Source organism: Lipophrys pholis (genome assembly GCF_963383615.2).
Source record: "Lipophrys pholis genome assembly, chromosome: 1".
Classification (NCBI taxonomy): domain Eukaryota; kingdom Metazoa; phylum Chordata; class Actinopteri; order Blenniiformes; family Blenniidae; genus Lipophrys; species Lipophrys pholis.
In genome coordinates this window covers 4,893,933-4,908,530 of record NC_137635.1, presented here as the reverse complement: position 1 = coordinate 4,908,530, position 14,598 = coordinate 4,893,933, and the positions used below count along the sequence as shown (strand labels likewise).

The 14,598-nt window shown below is 41.8% G+C and overlaps 1 protein-coding gene across 1 annotated transcript in view; it reads left to right on the top strand.

Moving 5' to 3' along the window:
• plce1 (phospholipase C, epsilon 1) overlaps window positions 1–12,376 on the top strand; it is a gene marked incomplete at its 5' end in the record, with an annotated part of 68,672 nt that extends 56,296 nt beyond the window's left edge. Inside the window, 14 exons of the mRNA XM_080479507.1 lie at window positions 287–405; window positions 1,673–1,790; window positions 3,050–3,187; window positions 3,277–3,567; window positions 5,046–5,209; window positions 6,793–7,054; window positions 7,658–7,776; window positions 8,090–8,218; window positions 8,896–9,093; window positions 9,226–9,276; window positions 9,325–9,450; window positions 10,251–10,463; window positions 11,036–11,237; window positions 11,814–12,376. Of these exons, the coding sequence (XP_080335633.1) occupies window positions 287–405; window positions 1,673–1,790; window positions 3,050–3,187; window positions 3,277–3,567; window positions 5,046–5,209; window positions 6,793–7,054; window positions 7,658–7,776; window positions 8,090–8,218; window positions 8,896–9,093; window positions 9,226–9,276; window positions 9,325–9,450; window positions 10,251–10,463; window positions 11,036–11,200 (2,093 nt within the window). The remainder of the gene's footprint in view (window positions 1–286; window positions 406–1,672; window positions 1,791–3,049; window positions 3,188–3,276; window positions 3,568–5,045; window positions 5,210–6,792; window positions 7,055–7,657; window positions 7,777–8,089; window positions 8,219–8,895; window positions 9,094–9,225; window positions 9,277–9,324; window positions 9,451–10,250; window positions 10,464–11,035; window positions 11,238–11,813) is intronic.
• Window positions 12,377–14,598: the final 2,222 nt, after the last annotated feature.

Sequence of the window (14,598 nt, the reverse complement as noted above, 5' to 3'; positions counted from 1 at the left end):
AATTATTTCTCATTTTCATGGTTTTACTGCTGTAAACCATTTTACTTTGATAAAAAAATCTTACGTTTTGAACAAAAAGTTTAATATTGCCCCTCATCAATTAGTTTGTGCTGCAGCTTCAGTTTGTTTTTCATTTGCGACTGTCTTGCTTTGCACTCATGGCTTCTGTTGTCAACTGTTTGATACGAACCCTCAGCTCCCCTACTGTCTGTTTACCTTCCATTTCTACGAACGTCTGCCTGGTTTGGTTTCCCTTCTAAGTAATTGGTTGTTTTTGTTTGTGCAGATAACCTGCTGGATGACAAACCTGAGGGAAAGAGCCCTGCAGACAAAGAAGAGCAGCCTGTCGATGAAATCCCCAAGAGGATGAAAAAGGCTGACAGCACTGTGCAGAGCAAAGGAAAGGTACACACTCCAATTATGAGCAAGACTCATCAATGCAATTAGAATTTAAAAAATTTCAATTTTATTTTTTATTTTTTATTTTTTATTTTTTATTTTTTATTTTTACAAATACAAATGTAACACTGAGTCCAGAGCTGAGATATTGACATGGAAGTTAACTACCTCGTTCCTCAAAGCCATGTTGTCAGGATGAGGTTGTTAAAACGTGTGTAAAGCAACAGCTTTTTTTGACTTTTGCTGTATTTTGCACCAAAAACTATAATTAAAATTGGCTTTATGTTGAGATTGTAGTCATTTTTGGTAGCAATTGTTTGGTTTTGGGAAAATAATAATTTTTTTTTAATCATGTATACTTTCAAGAACAACTTTCAAGTTTAAATATAAAGGTTAATATGACACTATTTCACCTGACGAATCCACTCAATTTGGCTGCATGTGGCCCCCTGAACTAAAATGATTTTGACACCTGCGATTTGTCAAGAAACCAGAGAAAGGATGTTTTCAATGAGGGATGAGTCTCTCAGCAGCATGTGGAATTTTATTTTGTAATTTTGATTTTTCTAGAAATCATGATAATAGAAAACATTGTAAATGAAACGAAGGCTGTTTAAAAAGACAATTTAACACAAAGTGAACAACTATAAGTGTAACATGTATAACTACTGCAGGCGTACAGTAATTACTTAGTAAAAACGGTTATGCTTTTTTTAAACGAACATCATAGCAGGTTTAAGCAATAAAACTCTTTAATGTGTAATTTATTCGGAGTTGGATTTTGAAGGTTATGTGTTCTTGCGTGTTTTTTTAAAGTGAGTCGTTTTTTTTTTTCTCTTGATAAGTGGCAGGTCAGCTTAACTTGGATTTTCAGTCGATAAATTTTCATTCATTTGATGTGTTTTATTCGCTGGTGAAGTAGCTTTAATCACCTTGAAAAGGGGATATTACTCCGCTTGCAATAAAAAAGAAGCAATAAAATAAGTGATGCATCCCTTCCACTTAAAAAGAAAGATAGATCTTTCCCTCCGCCTCAGCAATAGGTGCTGATTGTTCGGTTGTTTCTTTAATAAGCAAAGATAGATTTTGAAGTTCACACAAGCAAAAAGGAAAATAAACCATGAAATCTAGTATAAGGTACGAAACTAAAAGAAAAGCCTGTTCGCTTCCGTTCATCCTTGCAGTTTAGCCTGTGCTTCTGTATGCTGTCACTCACTCCTCAGGTAAACTGGCACCACTACCATCCACGGTGTGTTTCCTCCTTCCCCTGCAGGTGTTTGACATGGAGCTGGGCGAAGAGTTTTACCTTCCTCAGAACAAGAAGGAGAGTCGACAGATTGCCCAGGAGCTCTCCGACCTCGTCATCTACTGCCAGGCCGTCAAGTTCCCCGGTAGGGAGGAGAATATGTCACGAATCAGTCCTTTCCATCTCATTTTAAATGATTATTCTCACTTCAATATATATCACCCCCCCCCACTACAAAAGTAACTTATTCTTTATGAATAAACTTTTTGTCTCTCTTTTCTACACTCTTATCTACTCCCATGTTATATTGAAGAGGTCAAGTCTTTCTTCATGTCCTGGGATTTTTAATTTTTTTTTCATTGCAAGTCATTTAATATCCCTGTGTTACACGGCAAACACTATCCCACACAGGACACCCACCAAGATGATGATTCTGCTTCTCCCCATGGGAAAGATGCTTATTGTGCTGTTATTCCCCGAACGACACAATAACAGTGGAGCTGTGCAATGAGGAACCGTCCTGGTGGCTGCATACTTAACTGCTTTATAAATGTCTTTCAATGGGCCTAATGTTGAAACTATCCAAATGAAACCCTGCGTTTAATTTTAGACGTATTAATACAACTCTGCAGTTCATAACGTTTGACTTTACATTCCAGTGAAGCGCGATGGTTTCCATTTTAATCTTAGTGCTTCGCTGGAATTTATCTTCATTCCACTGAAGTATTTATCGGGAATATTTCCCTTTGTCCCTTAAATATCGCCCGTTATCTCTCCTTTCCTCTCTTTTCCCTCCCTCATTTGTCGTCTCCTGTGTTAGTCTCGTCTTTGCTTTTTAAATGACATCTGCCCTTATAAACCGACCCGTGTTTCCACTGGTATTTTATTTGTTTACTGTTTCCACGGACCTGAGAGCTGAGAGGGTCAAAGCGAGGCAAGCGGCCCAGTTTAGACCGTAGTTGTGTCTGGAGTGATTTCAGATGCACTTGCCACTTTTTGTGTGTAGCTATTGTGATTGTCTTGGATATACGTAGCTTTCAGATTTATTGCACACAATATATGCAATATATCAAAACTTTATGTTAAGAATGTCGAAATGTTTATCAGGCTCTTATCATCTCAAGTTTCACACATTTTAGAAGTTGCTTTCCAGAATAGAAAATATTTGAAATAAATAGAATAGGACAAATGAATAGGAAGAATTTTGCTGAACTACCAGAAAGGCAGAGAAACAACTTTATGAATGCAATGATTTGGTTCAGAGAAAAATGTGTCTAATAACGTCTGGGCGTTATTAGAATAAAACTGAGGGGGAAAAAAGATGGTAATGTTGTGTCTTTTATTTAGTATCGGTGTTGCATTATTGACTATTCTCTCCCTTCCTCTGCTCATGTGCGATCCCAGGCCTGGCCACGCTGTCTCCAGCTGGCTCCGGCCGAGGGAAGGACCGAGGAAAGAGCAGGAAGTCCATATTTGGTACAGCTCCTTCTCGAAGCAGCACCACAGGGGAGGCCACGACCCAGAACCGCACTCCTGGCAAAGGTAAGCTGCACTCTTGTTGGAGTGTGTGCATACATGAATAACATAAAACCTGCGTTACGTAACCTCCCCCCCTCCTCCTCCCCCCCCAGGTGGTTCTGAGCGGCTGAGCTGGGAAGAGCAACAAACGTCTCCTACCCTCAACCCCCCCACCTCCCTCAGCGCCATCATCCGCACGCCCAAGTGCTACCACATCTCGTCCGTCAACGAAAACGCCGCCAAGCGCCTGTGCCGGCGCTACTCGCAGAAGCTAATCCAGCACACGGCGAGCCAGCTGCTCAGGACGTACCCGGCCGCCACCAGGATCGACTCCACCAACCCGAACCCGCTGCTCTTCTGGCTGCACGGCATCCAGCTGGTGGCGCTCAACTATCAGACCGACGGTGAGGACCATGTCCATAGAGGCTTTTTATAGTTAGGAGAACATTTGAGCTCTTTGTCAGTGGAGGATAAAACAGTATTAACAGTCAAAATTCATTATTTACTCCCTTTTGAATTAGATAAAAAACAAACCCCAAGGCTATTCTTCAAATCTTAAAGCAAGCATCATAATGATGCTTGCTTTAAGATTTGAAAAATGGCAGTTTTGTGCACTAGTTGGCAGTCGAGTTTCAGCTGATTGCTGTTTGTTGTTTTGTCTTGACTGGATGCAAGAAAAGTCTTAGAATGACTCTTTAATGGCTCTTTGATTTTTGAGATGCAGAAAACGTGGATCACAGAGTTGTTGCATTCAAACATATACTCACCTATAAATGCAAAATCGTACAGAATTCACCAAAGACACTATTAATTTCTTCAAATTCCACGATTCTCCAAATGGAGTGAAAGACCTTCTTTGCAGCAGCAAAGCAGTTATAAAAAGAATAGGGGCAATAATAATCCATATTAAAAATAACAGTAACAAAATTACAGAAACAAGAAAATAACTGACAATATTTTACAACAATGTTGGTATTGATTGGCTTGGATACCCAAGATGATTATTGCACAGAAAATATACAAAAATACCCACAACAGTATCAGACATTTAAAAAATAGACATGCAACAGAGGTAGTGATACAAATTTCAAACAGAAAGTACTCTTGTCACTGCCAAATATGACCAAATGAATCCAAGCATGTTGCCTAGCAACCACGAGTTCACCTTCAAGATGTATAGGGAGAATTCGTGTCTAGTTTAATAGCCTTAGATAAGACAAAAAAAAAAAAACTCTGTTGGTGTTGAAATTAAAAATGACGTAGCAGCATGTTTACTGGTTTGTGTCTGTTAACCTTTTCAAGGTTTGAAACCAGTTGACCTGTGGTTAGTCAGTCCATTAACTTTTGTGGCTTTCTCATTATTTTTGGACTTAAAATACCCCAGAATGGACATATAAACAGATGACAGCGCTTTATTTGAGTGAATAAATTGGTTCACTCTTTTCTTGTTTCTGCCTCCTCAGTTCCTCCCTGTTTTTTATTTTTTATTTTCATATTTTATCTTCCTCTCCCTTCTCAGAAGTCCTCTGATGTCAGTGTTTGTCATCTGGGCCCTGACAGATGAAGTTATTTTCACTAAAAAGGATATTACATCGAAACACATTTCCTTCTTCCTGCTCTCTCTCTCTCTCTCTCTCTCTCTCTCTCTCTCTCTCTCTCTCTCTCTCTCTCTCGCTCTACTTTCACTCCCACTGTCTTCCCATTTCTCAATTTTTCCCTTTCGAACTTAAGTTTAACCAGTTATATACTGGACATACTTTTCCCCATTAGTTACCATCCGCTCTGAGCCGATTACATCTAAATATCATCAACTCAATCTTCTTTTTTTTTTTTAATTGCTCTCTCTCTCTCTCTCTCTCTCTCTCTGTTTTTATCCACTTAGATCTTCCCATGCAGTTGAACACGGCGTTGTTCGAGGCCAACGGTGGCTGCGGCTACGTCCTGAAGCCGGCGGTGCTCTGGGACCGGAGCTGCCCGCTCTATCAGCAGTTCTGTCCGATGGAGAGGGATGTGGAGAAGATGAGCCCCGCCGTCTATTCCCTCACGGTCCGTTAAGATGACATGCGATGCGACATGACCACTTTATCTGTATTTGTTTACGCTTTCGATTTTTGTTCCAGTTCCCTCTGGCCTATTCGTACCTTTTTCTATTTGCCTCTTTCTTGCAGTCAATTTCAGAAGAGGTGCAGATAATTTTTCCCAGGGAGTGATGCTGAACCAGTCATAAGTGCTTCTGTTTACAGATGTTTTCATTTGTATATACATTCGTCCGGTTCAAAGATTTCTTTATGAAATGCATTTAATCTGAGGTATTTGGCACTGAAAGTCCCTCTTTGGTCTTTCCCCTCCCTCCTGCCTTATTGACTGAACACTGAAACACACACGCACACACACACTCACACACACACACACTCTTCTTAAGTATTCCTATTGTGTCTATTAGAGTGAAAGTGGTTGTGGTTCTTCCACAGAGTGGATCTGCTGTGTGATTACAACATAAAATCCTCACTGCAAGTGGAAGCAGCCTCAAACAATTACATTTAGGTACATTAGAAGTGACATTATTGAAACCTAACCGGACATCATTATTTGGACTTTGCTGGACATAAATTTCAAATTTCAAATAGAAGTTTATTATTAAACAATAGTAATGTGATTTAGTAATTGATAATGGGAGTAAACTATACTTGGGTGTTTCATTTGTACCATTTACGTGATCTTTTCTTCTTTTTAGAAGAAAATGTTCCAAAAACACTGCTGAACAGTGACACTAGGGGCTGTAAAGACAAAATAAATGACAATAAATAAAACAAAATTAAAAAAATCATTGTCACATTTTGTTTTAAAGTAAGGCAAGACAAATGTATTTATATAGCACCATTCAGATACAAGGAATTTTACAGGGCTTTACAAGAAAATACATTAAAAAAAGGCGATTAACAATCTTAAGCGATTAAGATTATGAAATGGATTAAAACAAAAGGTTTAGGAAAGGCTCAAGCGTTTGAACTGTGTTAGACTGTTGTAGAGATGTTGTCTCTTCGTGTCCTGTTGATGAAGCAATTGTTAGCTTTAGCATTAGCTACATCCATCATATTAATTGTTCCTACTAAATTCCTCTTTAGTGTAGGAGGAGAGCCTCATTAATCTGAAGAGCTGTCGGCACATGAGGAGTTCATCCCAGCTGGTGTTGCTGCTTCTTTTGTCATCAGTTGGACAGAGCACAGTTATAGTAAAATAATACAGCTGTGTTGGAAAGAACTAACTTATTTCCAGTTACTAGTAAAGTAACTTTACTAACGGGTATTTTTAGTGACGTGCACAACATGGGTCCTTGTCTAACATGCGTATTGTTTGGAGCTCAACTCTTCGAGGAGTCGACCACTAATGTGGCAAAGCTGCAGTTTAAGCGGAGGAATGATCTCACACTCATAAAAGAGTGAAAGAGAAGAGAGACTGAGGGAATTAGTGTAAAAGAACACAGAGTCTCCGTTGGAAGGTCGGAGTGACTTCACTGGCTGCTTTGGCTTTCGTAGGTTTTAATCAGATGGAAGTAAAGATAAGCTTGATCATCTGTCACATCACACCTCTTCTTTTTTTCCCCCCACCCACCTTTTTTCCTTCCGCAGATCGTGTCCGGACAGAACGTCTGTCCCGGCAACACCGCCGGCAGCCCCTGCATCGAGGTGGATGTTCTCGGCATGCCCGTCGACAGCTGCCACTTCCGCACGAAACCCATCCACCGCAACACCCTCAACCCCATGTGGAGCGAGCATTTCCAGTTCACCGTGCACTTCGAGGAGATGTGCTTTCTGCGCTTTGCTGTGGTGGAGAACAACAGCTCCCAAACCACTGCGCAGAGGACGCTGCCGCTAAAAGCTCTCAAAGCAGGTCGGCGTGTGTCCAAGAAACGATGCAAACCCTCCACGCCTGATTCTTTTAAAGGGGTCATATTATGCAAAATTCAATTTCTAAAAGTTTTCCAACAGTACTAATCGTCCCCATACGTGGAATGACGCCCCACAAGTGAAGACAGTCTGTCCTCTCTCTCCCTGGCTTGTTTCAGTTTTTAAAAAGTGTGTTGCTCCAACCAGCCAATCAGACATCAAACCCTATAAAGTGTCATCAGAGGGTTAGCCAATCACAGTCAAGGTAGGCCCTCCCTTTGACTCCTCCCACAATTAGGCAGCTCTGCTCTGGCACATGGCACCACGGGAGGAAGTACTTCCTCCCCTTCCCAAGATGGGCATGTGTGGGCGGAGTCAGTCCAGCTCACACAGACACAGCAGATTCTGAATGCAGCGCCTTTGATCCAGTATTCCCGAAGAAATCAAGGAAAAGTTGGATTTGGGGCAATAAATTTTGAATACATCATTTTTGGACCAACGAGACCATGTGAAAGTGTTGAAAAGCTGGATAATTTGACCCCTTTTAAATGAATGTCTTCGGAGATTGCCGATTCTACATTCAGAATGTTGTTTTGGTGTGTTTCAGGTTACAGACACGTCCAGTTGAGAACACAACACAACGAGCCACTCGAGGTGTCCAGCTTATTTATCTACAGCCACAGGACGGAGGAGGGTCCTGCAGGGGGCGCTACTCCCTCGACTTTGGTAAGACTTTTATTCTGATCTCGTTCAGAGCGTGTTTGATCTGTCGACTGCACTTTTAAAGACTTCAAAACCCTCTTATTGGCACACATTCATTAATATTTGAAGTGCAGAAGACTGCAGTCCAAGAATGTTCAAAGAAGTCCTGCTGGCGCTGTCAGCCGCATCGTGACTTTGAATCTAGCGCTCTTAGCTTTTGTGATATCGTGCTATCTTACAAGAAAATAAGAGGGAAAGTAAAGACGGACTGTCTACTGAAGTAGGAACCTCTGTCTTGTCGGTGTATTCGGCATGAACCTGCTGCTTTGCTCCACAGCTATTCAGCTCCGAGGAGAAGCACGCGTCCCGGCAGCACCGGGTGACGGTGCACGGAGCTCCCGGTCCCGAGCCCTTCACCGTTTTCTGTGTCACCGAGCAGACCACTGCCAAACAGCTGCTGGACATGGTTTGTATTCTGGTGAAATGTGTGTGAACGAATCAGTCTTAGAAGTTTTGATTGTAGAGGTTCACCATAGGGATGCATTAAAGTAAATATTGTTCAATCGGTTCTGAGTTTTGTAGGCATCCTGAGCAATCTCAGTCATAGTTAAGTCGGATTTTACTTAATCCAGTTTGGAATAAAAAGGTTATACCTTATAGATACAAGTCACTGTCAGGCCGTAATCATTTCCCTAACCTTGAACCTTTAGTTTATGCCAGTAGCTCTCCCTGCCACATCTATTACAGTATTTGGTTGTAGTGGTTTTTATTTATTATCACCAAGACATGTTTATTTGAGTAGGCAGTCCTACAGAGATGAAGATCTCTGCTTGAAGGGAGGCTTGGCCCAGATACCAGCAACAGTCAGTGTAGTAATTAACAGACATAGATTATAAAACATAAAAAACTCTGATTCTACACTGAAGATCAGTCTAGATTATTGCATATATTTTCCAGTTCCCTGTTCAAAGGAGAAGATAAATATTGAGGGAGGAGGCCCGATGCATACACACATACCAGTGAGTCATACGTTGAGCACCTTTGACATTAGAGCAAGGCGACACTTTCCCACCCCTGGATGTTTCATTTTATCATGATGCCTAAAACTGAGATGTCAATAATCCACAAATCTCTTCTCCTCAGATCGTGACACCGGCCGGGAACCCGTGCGAGTGCTTCCTGTGCGAGGAGAGGGTTCCCCTGCTGAAGGAACGCAGCGAGGTGAAGCGCTGCGCTCAGTATCGCTCGTTAGCCCCGGAGGAGGAGGTGGTCCGGCTGATTTACAGCTGGAGCTCCGAGGAGGGCTACGTGGGGAGGATCTGTCTCAAACCCAGAGAGGAGGTACACACAGTGTGTTATCATGCGTCCCTTCGCATACGTCCCACTTCGTGGACTCTGTCTCCCCCTGGTGCCTGTGTCATGTCGGTAAACCTCACCCGTGTTGCTCAGACGTGTATTTGTGTGTTTTTGTAGAACTTGAATGAGAAAAACGCGGTGCTGGAAGGAGAGGAGGACACCACTGTGGGCTGCAGAGAAGGAGCAGGGGGAGGCGGCGGAGGAAGTGGAGGCGGAGGAGGAGGAGGAGGTGGGGGAGAGGATGACATGTTCTTCGTCCAGGTCCACGAAGTTTCACCAGAACAACCTCACACTGTGATCAAGGCCCCGCGCTACAGCACAGCGCAAGACATCATACAGCAGGTGAAATTTTATTTTAAGGAAATAGTAGAACATTTCAGATCAAATGTTCTATTTTAAGGAAATAGTTGAACATTTCAGATCAAATGTTGCGTGTGCCCGCCGCTCGCTGCCGACTAGTATCCCCAGTTTTTTGTTTTTTTTTCACCAAAATCTCATTCACTTCGACTGGACAATTTTTCACGTTTTTTTGCGATTTTTGCGGAAATAGTTTTCCCGAATCATGAACAAAAGTCGTAGCTCACTCTTCCACGCTTTTTAATGTGCTTTTTGATTCAAATAAATCAAGTACCTAGGATAGTAATCTTTGCACCTCGTCTCTTAAAGTGGCAGTTACACTTTTAAGTCTATTACAAAGGCAAATAAACTTTTACCACCGAGAGAGTAGATAAGAGAAAAATGGAAAATTATGCACAATACAGAAAAATAAATTTAAAGAAAAAAATACAAGAGTACTTTCCCTATAAATACATTAAATATAGTACAGACATTCATTGTTTGAAGAGCTTTTTTGGCTTTGTGTCTAAGATAGAGTTGCAGTGTATTGCTCTATTTCTGATTCAAACACCAAAAAAGAGTTTTTGTTTTGAGAATTAACACCAATGAATTTGGAATGTGGCCCAAAAAAGATAAAACCGTTTTAAGGAAAAGCAATCTCCTGACTCAGACGTTGTCTCTTGCTGAAGGTCACCGGCGCCCCCCAGAGGAAAGAAATTAAAACATTTTTTTTATATGCGCTTGCTTGTAGAGTCTTTACTCATTCACCTGCTCTATTTTCTCTTTCCTGTTCTTCTTTCAACCAGACACTGACAAAAGCAAAGTATTCCTACAGTATCCTGTCAAATCCCAACCCGTGTGACTACGTCCTGATGGAGGAAGTGGCCAATAACGCCGGCTCCAAGAAGTCCTCCACCCCCAAGCCTCTTCAGCGCGCGCTGCTGGATCACGAGTGCGTCTACCAAGCCCAGAGCCGCTGGCGGGGAGCCGGGAAGTTCATTCTGAAACTCAAGGAGCAGGTAGCAGCTCTGAAGCTGATCGCCACTCTCCAGTGGTAGAGACTTTTTCAGTTTCTGATGGTCGACTGTCAGTGCTTTTGTCTCTTTCTTGTCGTACTAACTGTTACAGCTTTGTGAGTCGCTTAAGCTTACACTTTTATCTGTAACTGCTGTTTATGTATTTAATTTGGATTTTTTTTTTTTTTTGTATGTGCCTGCAAGAAGCGTCTTCATTCCTTCATCTTATTGCATATTTTCACCATGCCTGTCTTGTTTTTATTATTACTCGTACTGTTGTTCGCTCTATGTAGAGTCAAGTGCTGTCTTGCTTTTATTTTTTATTTTTGTCCTTTAACACCTGAAATAATTTTCTGTGAACACCTTGAATGTTCTGTCGCTTTAAATAAAGGTTAAGGGACTACTTGAGCATTTTTATTTGAATTTTTAAGAAACTGAAATCTGTGTCAGACCTTTTCTTTTTCTTTTTTTTTTTAAATCTGCTCTTACGATTATGCAGATGAAGAAAGCCCATTTCCAGCTTGCTGCAGCATTTCTATATTTCATTATCAACACGATTCGTCTTCTGCTTCCAGGTGGTTCGGGAAGACAAAAAGAAAGTAATTTCCTTCGCCAGTGAGCTGAAGAAGCTGACCAGTCGCAGTCGCAGCATGACGACTGGCGGCGCCGTGGACGGCCCTGCCCAGAGTAAGGATGATCGAGCTGCATGCTGTGTGGCTCTGACAGAGCTCCAGGAGTGAGGCTCACACTCTGCCTGTGCATGGAGAGGCAACAGAGGTACCGTACGTTGTCCCTAACCTCTAACGTTATGAGAAAAACTAAACTGGTTCTGAGCAGGGAAGTGTCATTCTGTAGATTTTCTTACAAGTGATGGATCCTCAAACTCTGTGGGAAAGCCGACAGACCAGTGCTCTCATGAAGTCATATATTCAGATAAAATGCATGGGGATACCCGGTGATACAAAGAAAGGTCGTAGTAGGCAAAATGTCAATTTGCACCATGAAAAGTCTGTATTCTGCACTTTGATATGCAAGTTGTCATTTGAAAGAAGAATCTAAGTCATTTAAGTGCAGGCAGTGTAAAATCTGTTCATCATCAGACTACTGCAGCCAACTATCACCTGGATTTGTAACATGGTTTGCAATATATTTGGAATTTTGATATCAGGAGGAGTTAACATCATTCAGCCCACTTATATCTACGCTAATATATAAAACCCATCAGCATGTAATAGATGACAATTCGTCATAGTTGTGTTGATGATGTTTCGTCTGTTGTGGGAATCTGGTGTATTTAACGTTCTGAAAACGAATGGAAGGAATCCAGGGAGATGAACTCTCTTTCCTTTGCAGGGTATCTGTCTGCAGCTGCAGGCCTGAAGGCATGGGTGGCAGCGGGCAGGGTGGGAGCAGGGAGGTTCCTGCAGACTGCCGCCTCCTCCTCCTCCTCCTCCTCCTCCTCATTTAAGGGGCAGGTCCAACCGCTCCACCTTCCCCCCTCTCCTCTAAACCCTGCAGCCTGGAAGCTTCATCTCCTCAGGAACTGGAAGATCCACAAATGAGATGGAGAGGAAGTGACTTCACAACCTGTGAAACTTCCATTTCTCCACGAGAGGGTCTTACGAACGGGGGACGCGGAGGAAGCTTTCCTCTGAATACCCCGCCGTGTCTTATTGGAGGCTTCAATCGAAGCCCAGTCGGTGGGTGAGGCGAGACACATCAAGCCCGAGATTGGAAAAACCTGCCCAGCATCACTTCAGAGCAGTGATGAGCAGGAAGCTCCAGCTCCTCCTGATAGATTGGAAAACCGTGTGGCTCCCACCGAGCGTCCCGTCTAGCAGCTGTGTTATTTGAATAATCTGGGGGGGTATTAGAGCAGCAAAGTATTCCTCCCATTTCTGAAGAACAGAAAGGACAAAAAAAAAGTCATGTTTAAAAGATGAAGCGGCATCGCGATGCTTTGATGTGCCAGTTTTTTTTTTTTTTATTTCCCGTCTAGAAAGGTGAAAAAAAAAAAAAAATGGCAGGCTACTAATTGGTCTTTATATTAGGGGGATGTATTACTTCTTGTTATGCTCAAGGAACATTGAACTGTCCGTCCAGAAAAATCCTGACCTTGCAACAAAGAAAAAGATATCCATACATTTTTGCACTTCTAATGCTTTAACCAGAAGTTACATAATCACTTTGGGCCGGATGGTATTACCACTGAGACGTGCCGAGAAAGAGCTTGCATGATACTTTGCAGAGTTACTGTCATCATATAACACCTATAGTAGAATTAGAAACCAAAGAAGCTACATATGGTTGTTCACCATAAATGTTCTTTATATTTTCCTTATGGTCAGATTGAAAAATTGATCCTCAAATGAAGTAAATACACTTTTTTTTTTTTCCGACTGGTTTCTTCGCACACCCTGAGTGTACCTTTTCTCATAAAGACCTCTTAAGCTGAATATATGTACAAAGTTACATAGCAATACCGTTTTTGGTAATATTGTGGTTAGTGCTAAATAAGTTTCCCAGAAGTAGTATTTTAGGGTCTTAACATTAACGTTACTTCTGTTTCTGTAATATGTAATATGTTTTTTTTTCAAAATTCACTATTTGCTAAGAAGGAAAAACGTTTCAAACTTTCCAGGAAAAGTGGCTGCAAATTGTGTTTTGACCGCAATGATGGCAGAAGGAGGCCGCGAGATCCTGGAGGGACTGAGTTTCATCCGATTTGCCGAAAGACCGGGGAGTTTTAAACACAGTTCAGGCTGAATTGTCGCCGTTCTGGTCTGAATGACCCCGATGCCGGCAGCGAGCGGCTGCCGGGGTGGAGAGATGGAAAGAGAGAAGTGCGAGGACTGAGAGGGGTGAATCGCTGCTCCCTCTCTCTCTCTTTTCCCGGGGCTTTTATTTGTGTGAGGGCATTTGTGAAGGAGTCTGACAAGCTGGCTTGTTCGGTTCTTTTCTTGCCGTTTTCCAGTGTCACCGTACTGTAGCTCACAGAAAGATGCAGCGAAGTTGTGACAACCCATTCATACGTTCCCGGTATTTTTATTAAATTTTTTTTTTTCAATATTCTGGAAGCAGAAAAGCTTCAGGCATTTTTTTTATTTTATTTTTAAGACACTACCATTTCTGCCCTAAGGGGGAGTGATGCGCAGGCAGCATTTTGACGGCGTTGTAAGCGTGCAATATCAACAGTGAAACAACTTCTCACCACAGTTATTAGTCAAGTTTCCCGCATCAGTTAATGTTTTTTGTTTTCCCCCCCTCTGCGTTATTCTGCAGGGGGTGAGCCGTTCGTTAAGCTAAGTATGACAGGGCCGAGTTTAGTGTCTGCAGATCCTCAAAGGAAAGAGGTTTAAAAATTGAAAAACAAACATGCAAAGCTGCTCAGTTCGGAGCTAAAATGTAGGAAATAATCTCAAAAATGCTGGAAATGAAGCATGAAGCTGCAACAATCGGGAACGAAAACAGCTGGAAATAACAATGTTTGCCATCCTGAATTGCAATGCGTCATAAGATACTGTTTTTGTGCGTTTATCATAACTATACATATGAGACTTCATAGGCTGTGTTCGCCGCTTTTTAAAGGATAAACGTGCTTTATGGCTCCAGTTAAATTAAATAACTGTTTTGATCATAACAGTTGCGGACAACTGGTCTGAACGATCAAGTCGTATTCCAGCTTCGACCTCGCTGAGTTGCAGAACGATCACATTTAGGCAACAGAGGAAACTCTTGTTTAACTGTCATTTTGTTGATATATCGTCTTCAAGTCCCTTCAGGCTGCTCACACTGGAGTCTGCTGGCTGTAGGATTTAGATTCTAATGTTAAACGTTTGAGCTCTCAGTCTCCACAAGTCTCAAGCTACATTAAAAGATTTAGTTTAGAGCGTGATGATGATTCTACACCTCCAGTCCTGATCTGTCACGGCCCAGTGCGACAGTCGCTTCATTGTTTTTTTTGTTTCTTTTGAGTCCATTATTATGAATGGATCATTAATGATTTCAGCTCTAAGATCCTCTGCAGATAAAAACGGCTGCGTCATCTTCAAATAGTATTTTGCACATTTTGTTTTCCTGTGTAATGTTTCTGTGTTAACTGACCTGATGAAAGATTAGCAGGTCGGATTTTCCTTTT